General features: G+C 43.1%; 1 protein-coding gene across 3 annotated transcripts; it reads right to left on the bottom strand.

Moving 5' to 3' along the window:
- Positions 1-561: 561 nt before the first annotated feature.
- Positions 562-12,592, bottom strand: UPF3B (UPF3B regulator of nonsense mediated mRNA decay). Of its 3 annotated transcripts, none has more exons than XM_077922756.1 (10): positions 12,252-12,586; positions 10,138-10,244; positions 9,880-9,986; positions 8,514-8,612; positions 6,898-7,008; positions 5,959-6,002; positions 3,660-3,848; positions 2,888-3,039; positions 2,000-2,318; positions 562-1,582 (listed from the first exon to the last, which is right to left on the bottom strand). In XM_077922756.1, the coding sequence occupies exons 1-10, from the start codon at positions 12,417-12,419 to the stop codon at positions 1,439-1,441; spliced, it is 1,440 nt and encodes a 479-aa protein (XP_077778882.1). In that variant the 5' UTR covers positions 12,420-12,586; the 3' UTR covers positions 562-1,438. The 3 variants fall into 3 exon arrangements, with proteins under 3 accessions (XP_077778882.1, XP_028570931.2, XP_028570932.2); XM_028715098.2 differs by having other exon boundaries at positions 2,888-3,048; positions 12,252-12,579; XM_028715099.2 differs by lacking the exon at positions 2,000-2,318 and having other exon boundaries at positions 2,888-3,048; positions 12,252-12,592.

The following is a 12,592-nucleotide window of genomic DNA, read 5'->3' as shown; positions in this document are numbered from 1 at the left end:
TAATGTTTACCCAGGGTGGGGATAAGATGGAAATAGGCAGGTTCCTGCAACATGCAATGAGGATTCGTGAATATTATACAACAGTATTTTTAATGTTGGGTGCAGATTTTGCTGAGTGATGTGATTGTACTGAACCTTTCAGAATTTTGTCTATATGCCAATAAAGGTTTGAGAATGAATTAAAATTGGCAAGTAACCAGTCAAGTTCAAGTTGCAGGTAGTATCTTCATATGTATTGTAAATCACTTTGAGATGCCTCATAGGAAGCCATTCTTCATAAATGGAAAAACAACTGACATGCAGCCTTTTAAAAATTAAAGTTGCAGTCAGCTGGGTGGACGGGCAGATGATTAACAGGATCATAAATGGTAGGATCAAGGGGGAATTTAACCCTCTACATCTTGCTGCAGCAGCCAGGTGGAAGATCTCTTTTCTTTTTTATATTTAAAATATATATATATTGAAAGATTATTGAAGTCCACCCTCATATGATATTGGACATGATAAAACTTCAAAGACACAAAGATGCTAAATAATTACATAAAAAATACTAACAAGCAATTTTAAATGCTACTTCATAGAGTTTTATTAAGTATCAAATAGGGTACTGCCACAAAGAGGAGGTACAACTCTTAGCAAAACTTTCCTGGGTTGCCAGATGCTCTACAGCTTCGGTAAAAACAGTGCACAATTAAAACGGATCATTTTTCCTATGAGATACCAGGAAACAAAAGAAGGTCGAATGCAGGGACTGTTGAGGACTATGCAGCTACCTTCAATATACATCTATATCTGGACTTTAGAAGACATGTGTAAAAAACAACAACACGATTCCTATGGCGAGGTTCATTTGCCTTCAAGCTATACAAATGTTAAGTGAAAGAACAAAGAAAGATATTAGCATCCATGCCTTGTTCTGAAAATTCATTTTGCAGTCGGCTACAAGCAGCACACCAGACAAAAAGATGTCTTCAGTACCAAGATTACGTTGGACCTTCCCACGCTACCTCCAGTTAATGAAACAGGTCAGAAGACCACACTCCACACAGCACAGTGGTAAAAGACATTTAACACTTGAACAAACATGAGGCTCCAACATGGCTGTATGTTAAGTGCAAATACTGGTTCGTGGCTTTTATCTGAAAGACAGCACTCATTCTGGGCAACCACTCGTCCTATTTTAGGGTGACAAGGCCTTTCCACTCTTCAGAGATGGAAGTTTTCTCCCCCTTGTGGTTTTGCTGCCACTACCTCCCACAACTGAAAATGTATTGAGGACGCCCAAGCCCACAGTCCCAAATGTGCAACGAGGACCTGAAACCAGATACATCCAAAAGTACTGTTCCCCCTTTATTCCCTCCTCTTTTCTACAAGGCACTTTTGGACTACAAAGTTAATGCTCTTTGGCTGCTAGGTCAGTGAGGAAGCACAACACTTGTCACTCTTCTTTTGTGTTACTGGTCTCGCACTCCTGCTTCTTATCCACTCCTTGATCGGGTGACTTTGCAGAGCTTTCATCATAGCCTGACAAACGACTTCGATTCCGAGCTCCTGGTTGGTAGAGCTGCATGGCTGGGCGATCCTTAAATTAAGAATACATAAAGCTGTGATGCATAACAGTGAAAGAGTACCAGACCTGGAACAGAGATATAGGTCCAATCCCCTTGCTGCCACCCCACCCCTCCGCCTTGAAGTTCCAGGGCTTTTGGTCAAGGGGAATATATGGGATAGCCCCACAGGTGCTACTCCTGAACTTCTTGCAAAAAAAGAGCAGAAATAAATGTCACTTACTAGATAAGCAAGCCAATCATTTCTACAATCCTGTAATTGCAATCCTATGCATTCCCAGTGGGAAATAAGTTGTACTACAAAAAAAACTTATTTTGTAATGTCCTTAGATGCAGTCATATTTTTTTAACATTCTGTGTCTATAATAAAGAGCTGCATACACCCACAGCCTAACAAAGAACAATGATTTTATTACAGAACCAATCAGCACCTTGTTTCTAATGCGATCCCTCTTAGCCATATCTTCTTTTTTCTCCTCTTTGGTTACTTTCTCGGATTTTTCTGCATTGCCCATGTACTCTGCCAATTCAGCTCTCTTCCCTTTCTCTCGCAATGAGTCTCTTTCCCTTTTCACATCTTCCTCCTTTCTTCTAAAAACCTTCTCTTTCTCGAAGCGCTCTTTCTGCCTCCTTCTCTCTTCTTCTTGGCGTCGGAGTTTGTCTCTTTCTCTTTGCATTCTCTCATACTCTCTGTCTCGGTCATATTCTCTCTCTCTTTCTCTATAGTCTTTTCCACAGTCATCTTCCAATCTGTATGAAAAGAGACTTGGGAGATTCAATCCGGAGAGAAGACAGTAAAATGAAGGCCTATCGCCACTATATTGCCATGCAGGCACTAAAATGACGCCCTGGAAAGAGAGCATCCTGGAAAGAGTTCTAACCAAGTATCAGCTACTGTACATTTCTTGAAAACCACAGCCAAAGATAACACAAGGCTATTTACTAAACCAGAAATTCTCAAGGCTGTTTCTCATGCTTCGAGCGGCAACAAACCCAGCTTTGCAGCTGAACAGCAGTCAATCGTAGTTCTCTGGCATTTGTAACACTTCGCTTTTCAGTTTACACTTTGAGAAGCGTACTTAAAAATAATTAAATTCTAATATGCGAAGGGACCCTAACTGAGCTGCATTACTGGCGATCTGATCTTCAGCCATTTGGAACTGCGAGAAAGACTGGAAAGACCAAAAGGTGGTCCCTCCACAGTTCTAATCTGGAACACGAGTCAACTATAGAATTTACAAGCAGATCTGGTACGAGGCAGCCTAATTAATAATCATATTCTGAGAAATAAGGATATGTACTGAAATGAAAGCACTGACTTTTTGGACTTCTCCTCCTTCGCCTCCCCATCGGAGCGCCTGGCTGGCATACTGCTGGTTGCACTTGCTGCCTTTTCCTCCCTCAGGCTCTCTTTCTCTGGTTTCTTGACCTTTTCTTTCTTTTCAAAGTCTCTTTCATCTTTTTCTGGCTTCTTAAGTAGCTAGGAAGAGAACAAATTTAGTTTTCCTTACTAAGTTAATTCTGCTGCTAACTGTGCTAGGATGCTGGTCTGCACTGAAAGCCAAGGGGGTACCTGGTGCATAATACAAGAGTAAAGATATTAGCATTACGTGACTAGCTATTTCCGTGATTCACTGTTTCTTATCATTACCAGAACTTTGTTTTTTTTAAAAAAAAAATCCTAACGCAATCCAATACTTCTGAGCACACATCCCACTGAGTCCAGTGGTGTTTACTCTCAGGCTTAATGGTATAGGATTATGGCCTTATTCTATGTTCTGCTTTTTATTCTCAAGAGATTTCTACTGCTAGCTTCTGGTGCAATAAATAAGAACTTGTCACCACTGTTTGTTTACACAGTGCCTTCAAAACACATGCTGTGCAGAACTGAGTACTATTCTATAATACTTTAATCTAAGTCTGTATAACTTAGTCCCAAGCATGGATAGGATTGCAACCTCAAATAACTGTGTGCATGCAAAAAAAGAGCACACTTTATACAAAGCCAAATGCAAAATTTCTCTCATATTTCACGAGTGTGAATACGAAAGCAACATATGGCCAATGCATCCTACAGGAATGAAGGCATACCTTAATCTTTGGTTCATCCTTTGATTTGTCCCTTTCTTTTTCTGGGCATCGCTCCACTTTCTTTGTTTTTTCGGCTTCTTTCCTTTTCCTTCTTTCTTCCTCTTTCCATTTTCTTCTTTCTTCTTCTCGTTGTCTCTTCCTCTCTAGTTCTCTCCTCCTCCTCTCCTCTCGTTTTTCTTCTCTAAGCCGCTGTAAGATGGGGGGAAAAGATGTAGTGAGACTTTAGCCAAGTCTTTATGGTGGGACAGGAGAGATTTTGCATCATAAACTGCTCCAAAAGCTCCAAACTGAGTGAATGGGTGGTAAACCATAGAATCGTAGAGTTGGAAGGTACCCTGGGGATCATCTAGTCCAACCCCCTGCAATGCAGGAATATGCAGTTGGCCCATACAAGGGTTGAACCTGCAACCTTGGCGTTATCAGCACCACGCTCTAACCAACTGAGCTATCCAATTGGCTAATGGCATATAGCACTAGGAACAGTTCTGTATATGTATTAAGAAGTTAGAAGCTCACAAATAGAAAAGATTTATTTGAGCACTGTAATAACAATCATTACCTTTACCCGACAACATAACCTATTGCTCTCCTACCTATTAACCATGGATCTAAGGACGTCAAATAAAAATTTTAACGGAGGATTTTAGATATAGATCTCCGGGAGCTTCAAGGAGCTGCAAGGGTACTCTGCTCCCCATAGTCACTGGGGTTACTATGAACCTTTGTAAAGATGGAACGCCATACTTGAGTTGGTAAATAATCCTTAAACCTAGGAAGTATTTCTCTCTGGCAAGGTTTAATGTTCTTCCCTCGAATTTATCAAGGTAAAGGTAAAGGTACCCCTGCCCGTACGGGCCAGTCTTGACAGCCTCTAGGGTTGTGCGCTCATCTCACTTAAGAGGCCGGGGGCCAGCGCTGTCCGGAGACACTTCCGGGTCACGTGGCCAGCGTGACAAAGCCGCATCTGGCGAGCCAGCGCAGCACACGGAACGCCGTTTACCTTCCTGCTAGTAAGCGGTCCCTATTTATCTACTTGCACTTTGACATGCTTTCGAACTGCTAGGTTGGCAGGCGCTGGGACCGAACAACGGGAGCGCACCCTGCCGCGGGGATTCGAACCGCCGACCTTTCGATCGGCAAGCCCTAGGCGCTGAGGCTTTTACCCACAGCACCACCCGCGTTATTAGATGGCAATAAAACTGCTAGCACATTTGCGAAGCTAAGCAGGGTCTAGTATGGTTTCAAATTAGATGGGGGACCACATGTTGAGATTCTTACAGCGGGTTGGCCTGGTTAACCCTTGGTGTCCCTTCCAACTCTACAATTCCATATTATAATGCTGAAGAACCACAAATGCTGCCCCTGTAACAATGCTGAGGTGAGGTCTGTATTGCATATCTTTTTCCATTGTAGTTTTCATCAAGGGGCTAGGAAAGACCAGTATATCCTATTACAAAGTCCCCCTTGCCCCTCTGCGTCTCTAAAGATCACTTTGCTTCACAGTTACAATTGTTCCAGAGTAACCAATTGTTAAAGAACAATTGGCAAAGTGTTTGAATATTTTTATTAGATGCCTTATGACCAATGTACATATATTATATCTACTATATATTTTGGAAAGTGGTTTGTCTGCCGCTTCCTGTTCTTCATAAGTTTCAGGATATTGTCACCAAACATGGCCTGAGAGTTCTGGAGCTGGCAGTCATCATCAATGCTTGGATGCTGGCTGCCATTTTGATTCAAGATGGCAGACCAAATCATGACCTTGGTGTTACCTTGCCCCAAATTTTTGGCATGATGGGTCCAAATTTACAAATCTCACTATCCATTTTTTTTTTAAGAACACAGCATTTTTTGGTTTCTACAAATTCCCATGCCATGCGCTTCCCACATATATTCATTCTAGAATTTTAATTCTGTGTTTTCCAGCTGTATTAATATTTTCATGAATGTTATCAAGACTAATTGTCAATTGCTATGTTTTAATGGTCTGCTGACTGCTATTTAACAAAATTAATTTGAGCAATTACCTTTACCCCAAAACATATATTCTGAAATTATGCAAAATTCAGAGTTGCTGTATTAGGACACCTGTGGGAATAATGATTTTAAAACATTCATTTCACCCTGGTAGCCTCTTCCAAAGAAAGCTGGAAATGCCGAAGTACACATAACAAGATCCAATAACAGGTTTTTCAATCTCACTCACTACTGCCATGAGATTAAGTGTTATTGGACAGCATTCAAATATTCAAAAATGCCAACATAATTAAGCAGGCTGTTCTGAAATAATTGTTACCTGTTTATTCTTCAAGAAGTTCAACAGAGGAGTTGTTTTTTTTGCTAAAGAATGTAAAAGAAAGTGCTTTTTTATTTATTTCAACACATTTTATTTGTGGAAATAATGCAAGAAGAATATTCATATGAAAATGTTAAGTTACAAAACAAAACTGAAATTATGTATAACCAAAACTCATCAAAATGTAGTACAAATACATATAGTTATGCTGAGACAACAATTCTTTTCTGTTGTTTCCGTATAGGGAAATAAAAATGCTGTCCATCTTCATGTATCTAACTAAATTAAGATCTTCCCTCATTACAGTGGTACCTCAGGTTACAGACGCTTCAGGTTACAGACTCCGCTAACCCAGAAATAGTACCTCGGGTAAGAACAGTTTCAAGTTAAGAACAGACCTCCGGAATGAATTAAGTTCTTAACCCGAGGTACCACTGTATTTGTTCTGGAGATCTGTTCTTAACCTGAAACTGTTCTTAACCTGAAGCACCACTTTAGCTAATGGGGCCTCCTGCTACCGCTGCACCGCCGCTGCACAATTTCTGTTCTCATCCTGAAGCAAAGTTCATAACCCGAGGTAATATTTCTGGGTTAGCGGAGTCTGTGACCTGAAACCTATGTAACCTGAAGCGTATGTAACCTGAGGTACCACTGTACTATTTCAAAAATAGTAATTGATTTTTTAAAAGGTAAAACAGTAAAAATGAAAAAATCACGACCATACTTTAAAGCATACAAAAGTTAAAATACTAAAACAGATTAAAACTACCTCAACTTTCTAATCCTCTAGGGAGGCTTGTCTAAACAACAGTATTTTTAGCAGGTGCTGAAAAAGGAGTGAAATTGCCTGCTTGGTTTCAATAGGCAGGGAGTTCCAAAGATTAGGCGCTGCCATGCTATGTTCTGTAACTATATGCTGTGTAACAATACTTTTTATACCTATTAATTCTTTGTTTCTTGCTTCTATTTCCTCCAGCAATGTCTCAGGGGTGGATGTTAATTTTTCATCATCAGCACTATAGTTTTCCAAAAACTTCTTATATTCTGGATCTGATGAGGAACCAAAGGGTAAGAACCATAAATATACGCACTTAAAAATGATACATAACACGTAAAGCTAAAAGAAACAAGACCTCCAGCTGTCATGTTAGATATATGTCTACTTTTGAATAAAGTATGTTGTTTCTACAGTACTGTTTTTATCTACCCGTAAAATACAACAACCTAGGGTGCAGTTCTATACATGCTTAACTGGGAACCAACCCCATTAAATTCAATGGACTTTACTTCCAGGTAGACATGCAGAGGTTTGTGCTGTCAAAAGGCTCTTTACACACCAGCAAGTGTGCATCAACCAAACATTAAATTCTCCCTAATAACCAGACAGAATAATCACTGTGAATAGAAATTGTGGTAATACCCTTAAAAATGGTTAATGGCAATACTGTGTAACATTATTAGATCACATTAATAAATATTATGCAGTATTGCCATTAAGGGACGCGGGTGGCGCTGTGGGTAAAAGCCTCAGCCCCTAGGACTTGCCGATCGCATGGTCGGCGGTTCGAATCCCCGTGGCGGGGTGCGCTCCCGTTGCTCGGTCCCAGCGCCTGCCAGCCTAGCAGTTCGAAAGCACCTCCAGGTGCAAGTAGATAAATAGGGACCGCTTACTGGCGGGAAGGTAAACGGCGTTCCGTGTGCTGCGCTGGCTCGCCAGATGCAGCTTGTCACGCTGTCCACGTGACCCGGAAGTGTCTCCGGACAGCGCTGGCCCCTGGCCTCTTGAGTGAGATGGGCGCACAACCCAGAGTCTGTCAAGACTGGCCCGTACGGGCAGGGGTACCTTTACCTTTACCTTTATTGCCATTAACTGTGGCATATGGACTTCTGACATGCAATAGGTCACTTTGATCACAAGATTTTATAATCTGTATCAAGGCAACAGCTTCTTCTGTTGGCAATTTTCAATTGGTTTTAACGGCAGGTGCAATAAATTTTGCTCCTCGCCCGCCCCACCCCCCACAATATCATGCCTAATATCTGCTAATAGAAAAATGACCCAACCCCTTCAAAGATCTGCCCAGACAAGGTACAAGAAGTGGACAAGCCTCTGCAAGAACTGCACTAAAAAGGCATCAAGTCCAATTTCCAACTTCATTGGACCTATACAGACATTGACACCCTGCGGAGGAATTTCTGCCATGAGACTATCAACAAAGTAGACTGTAAGGAATTAAACCTAGCAAGTGAAAAGACTTAGCTCCGTCAAGTTTAGTAAATGATCTAGGCGTGAGAAAGGTGAAAAATTAGGGCATGTGGGGACAAGCAGAGCAATACTATGGTATGCTGGTGGCCTGTATCTAAGAAACTTTGCCTCAGACACATTATGAATTGATTTTATGAATGTAGTGTCATTTAAAACTGTTTGTATGTGTGATTGCTCTTTGTATGTTTTTATTGTATTGTAAATCACTTTGGGATGGCTCATGGAAGTAAATGAAACCCTACACTGGAAGTATTTTCATCGAATGACAGCAGCGACTGCTACTACTCACCATCTTCAATGGTTCCAGCTTTGGCATCCTTTTTCTTACTCTTCTTTTTGGCAGCTTTTTGAAACGGCGCAAATTCCACTACGGCAGGATATTCTAGACCTGTTCATATATAAAAATATTAAAGACAACAACAAAAATGTTAAGAATGGAAAAACCTTTTCTTTTTGTGTGTGTGGGGGGGGGACGGGACTATATCTCAAAACCAAGAAACCCCACAATCAAGATAATGTTTTGAGACATGAGATTCACAAAACTCATTTCTTGCCAGACATGAGCTGTCTGTCCAGGCCTCCTGCAACAGCAGCTAATTGGAGAAAATACCTCCATTGCTACCCAAACCAATACTATGGTTTATATCCTGCTCACCTGGGAAAACAATTGAACTGGCCCTGAAACTACAAAATAGTTCTGATACATTTTATGAACTGGCAAATTGGATCATTTTTTTAAAATTTTTTAATCATGATATGAAAGCTACTTGTCTGGTTATTCAAAAGCAAACACTTACATGAGACTATCCTATCAGAAACAATAGAGGGGGGAAATTGGCAGTATGAAGAAGGGCAAGCAATCAAAATAATATAATTCTATTATTCTAGAGTGCTATTTCAGCTACTCTTGAACAAGTAGAGAATGCTAAAGCAGCCTCCCATACCATGCAGAGCTAATGAACTCTGTTTTGCATGTCAGTACTGTACAATTAAAGTTATTATTACCAGAAATTATGTGTGCCTTGCAAATCCATAAAAAGGATTGGGTCTCTCTGGATCCACAAGACAAATGTGGCACTAGCTGTGCTTCTTCGCCACACCCAAAGCCATCTGCTTATGCAGTGCAAAGCAGCAGCTATCCCTAATTAGATTAAGGTAGATCCTCAGTACAGTAGAAGATAGGATTTAGACAAGGGACAGGGTACTTTGAGCCTCCGCAGATGTTGTTGGACTCTAACTCCCATAAACTGAAGCAGAGATGGCCAATGATCAGGGGTCTGGGAGTTGTTGTTTAACAACATCTGGAGCGCCATAGGTTCCCCATTATTGATGCACACTACAAACCTAAGTGTACTTATTCAGAAGCATGTCCAATTGCCGCTTGTGCAATTTACTTTCGAGAAAGTGTGCTTAGGAGTGGGCTGTTAAAACAACAGTCCAAGAAAGATTACTTTGAGATGAACTGCACTAAAATCAAAGGTACCTACTACCACATTATAATGCACTGAATTGGGCTATAAGCTGTCCTTTGAAATCTTTAGTCAAGTAATAAATGCATGGGTTTTCCAGAATTACAGTTTAATTACGGTATAAATGTATGCCAACATGTTTTAAAGCAGATATGATATACAGAACCAAGTTTTAGGCTTACTTGCCTTTGTGATCAACAAAAACATAACCATCAAAGCGATCCCTGAACAGAACAATGTCTTCTTGGTTTTTAAAGTTGATGTATGCTCTGGAAAACATGTGAGGGTACAAACTGCAGAAGGACAGAAAATGGCAATGTATAAGGAAACGCCGCTGAGTGATGATTGTAAATATACACAACACAGACGGATGTAAAACAGAAAGACATTTATGACATGACATTGTTACATGAAGCACAGCCAAATGTTTATAGTTTCTTTTACCTGGAGTCATTAGCAAAGAATTCAAAATAGTCATGTTCAGGCAAAGGTTGGAGATGTTCTTCAAGCTGTTCCTTGGTCAAGCTGGGAGGCAGGCGTCGAATCACTACCTTAAAGAAAAAGTTGCATTTGTTTACAAAAACTAGGTGTATTATACAATATTTTTTCTTTTAAAAAAGCAAGGGGTGCCTGGGTTGTCAAACCACTTAGTTGTCGAACAAATCGGCTCCTGAACCTGGAAGTGAGTGTTCCTGTTTGTGAACGTTCTTTGGAAGCCAAATGTCCAGCACGGCTTCTGGTTCAGTGCAGGAAGTTCCTGCAGCCAATTGGAAGCCACGCCTTGGTTTTCGAACCGTTCCGGGAGTTGAACATTTTCCCGGACTGGACTAAGTTTGACAACCAAGGTATTTCAAAACAAAGGAAAATACCTTAGATAGGGTCACATTTCTACCACAGATTTCATAATAAACCAGCTTCTCTGCAGCCCGTGCTCTTCTGGCACGTAAATCTCTGTGTAATTAATTCCATCAAGTAAAGAAAAAATGCTGACCTGTCCTACAACAGTCTGATTGCTATAGTTTTTTTGGATTCACACTTGTATATACACCAACACACACACACACACACACACACACACAAAGATCCACTAGACTATATGCTTTGTACACAAAAGGTTCCACGTTTAATCCCTGGCATCCCCAGGTAGGTATGGAAAAGGTAATCTTATCCGACATACTGCTGGAGCCACTTGCCAGTCAGCACAGAGAAGACTGATAGGTCAATAACGTTAATCAGTACAAGGCAGCTTCCTACGTAATCTTTCAACCAGTCTGTTGCATCATGTTCGTTACAAATGAAAGACATTTTCGCACACCAATTATTTACTGAATAGTAATGCATGGCAAGTAATAATGCTCTTTGGTGACCAGAATGTGAGTATTCCCTAATAAGAGTTTTATCAAAACAGAGATTAAAAAATGGTGCAATCTGAGGCCAGTTTATACAATGAGCAGAACTGAAAAGAAAACCCCTGTTCTGGGACCACTTCTGGTATAGGCCAGCTAAACCAGGTGAGAGCAAACCCTTGGTGAGTTTGGAGCACTTCCCCTGCTTACGAAGACAAGTTCCAGCAGATTTGGCAGATGAGACCAATAATGGATCCAATGGTCAAGAAGGCTGTCTCTGCACATTCTGTAGAAGGAAGCGAGGGGCAGGTGGGGCTGGGAAGGAGCAGGAAAACCCCGATCCCAAACCTCCTCTGCCTTGTGGGAGATCTTGGGAAGAAGAAAAGGCTAAAACACTGCACATATCCGGACTGGGGTTGTACGCCTTCTTCCAACAACTTCTGCAGCCAAGCTGATGCCAAACGTTTTGCTCTGATTTCCTTTGGACTGGCGAGTCAGCGGTGAAGCCCAGGACCTCTATTGCACAACACTGCCCAGCAGTGGCGTAGCGTGGGGGGTGCAGGGGGGGCCGGCCGCACCGGGCGCAACATCTGGGGTTAGGGCAAATCCACAGGTTAGGGGGAGCAAATCCACGGGTTAGGGGGCGCAAATCCACAGGTTAGGGGCGCAAATTACTTGCCATGCCCCGGGTGCTGACAACCCACCCTACGCCGCTGCTGCCCAGGCTTGCAGTGACCCAGGCAGGTGCTAAATGCAGCACTTTGACTTCACCCCAGGCGCTCCATCGTCTCTCGGGGTACAGACACAGACATTTCAGGCTGCAGGTGACAGTGGTGGCCGTCAGCAGAGTTTATGCGATGGTAGGGGAATGGGGAATAACGCACGCGCGCGCACCCGTCTTTTGAAACCTTGCGACTTAAAAGTATTCCCGCACCTCCTCTCTCGCCCCCCGACCCCCAAAAAGCCATCGCGTCAGGAGAGGCGAAGAGCCTAGTTCTCCATGCACTGCTGGGGGAAACCGCACGCGAATATTTTTGCGCTTGAACTGTCGCCCCACGAGCGAGAGGGAGGCTGACGCCACGGGGCTACGATGCGCAGCAAGGCGCCGTCGGCCCCGCGGAGTCCAGCCCAGCCCGAGGGAAAGGCGCCGCACCTGCCGGGGGACCCCGACCCCGACGGGCCCCGCGCGGGGAGCTTCTCTGCTGCGCGCACCTTGCTCAGGATCTCTTTCTTGTCCTTCGGGCGCTCCAGCCTGTCCGGTTCGCCTCCCGCCTTGGCGTCCGCTGCCACCGCCCCCGCCGCTGCTCCCACGCTGCCGGTCGGGGTGACGGGAGCCCCGCGCTTCTCCTTCGGCCGCGCGTTCTCCTTGTCTTCCTTCATTGCGAACGCGGAGAGCCCCACCAGGCCTTCGCCCGTCAACGCCCCCGCCCGCGCCGCCGATGCCTCCCTCCGCCCGCGCCTCGCCAGATCCGCGCGCCCATTGGCCGCCGCTGCTCTCGCAGGAACCGGAGGGGGAGAGCGGGACGCCGGCGGAGGCGGCAGCAGCATAGTAA

This window comes from Podarcis muralis, chromosome Z, assembly GCF_964188315.1.
Source record: "Podarcis muralis chromosome Z, rPodMur119.hap1.1, whole genome shotgun sequence".
NCBI classification, from domain to species: Eukaryota; Metazoa; Chordata; class Lepidosauria; order Squamata; family Lacertidae; genus Podarcis; species Podarcis muralis.
This window is presented reverse-complemented; position numbering and strand designations above follow the sequence as displayed.

Coding starts and splice junctions, on each gene's coding strand:
- UPF3B (XM_028715098.2), bottom strand. CDS start 12,419: ATGAAGGAAGACAAGGAGAACGCGCGGCCGAAGGAGAAGCGCGGGGCT. Junction 8,613..9,879: donor TGTTTTTGTTGATCACAAAG/GCAAGTAAGCCT, acceptor ATATATGAACAG/GTCTAGAATATCCTGCCGTA. Junction 1,583..1,999: donor GGGATCGCATTAGAAACAAG/GTGCTGATTGGT, acceptor TCTTAATTTAAG/GATCGCCCAGCCATGCAGCT.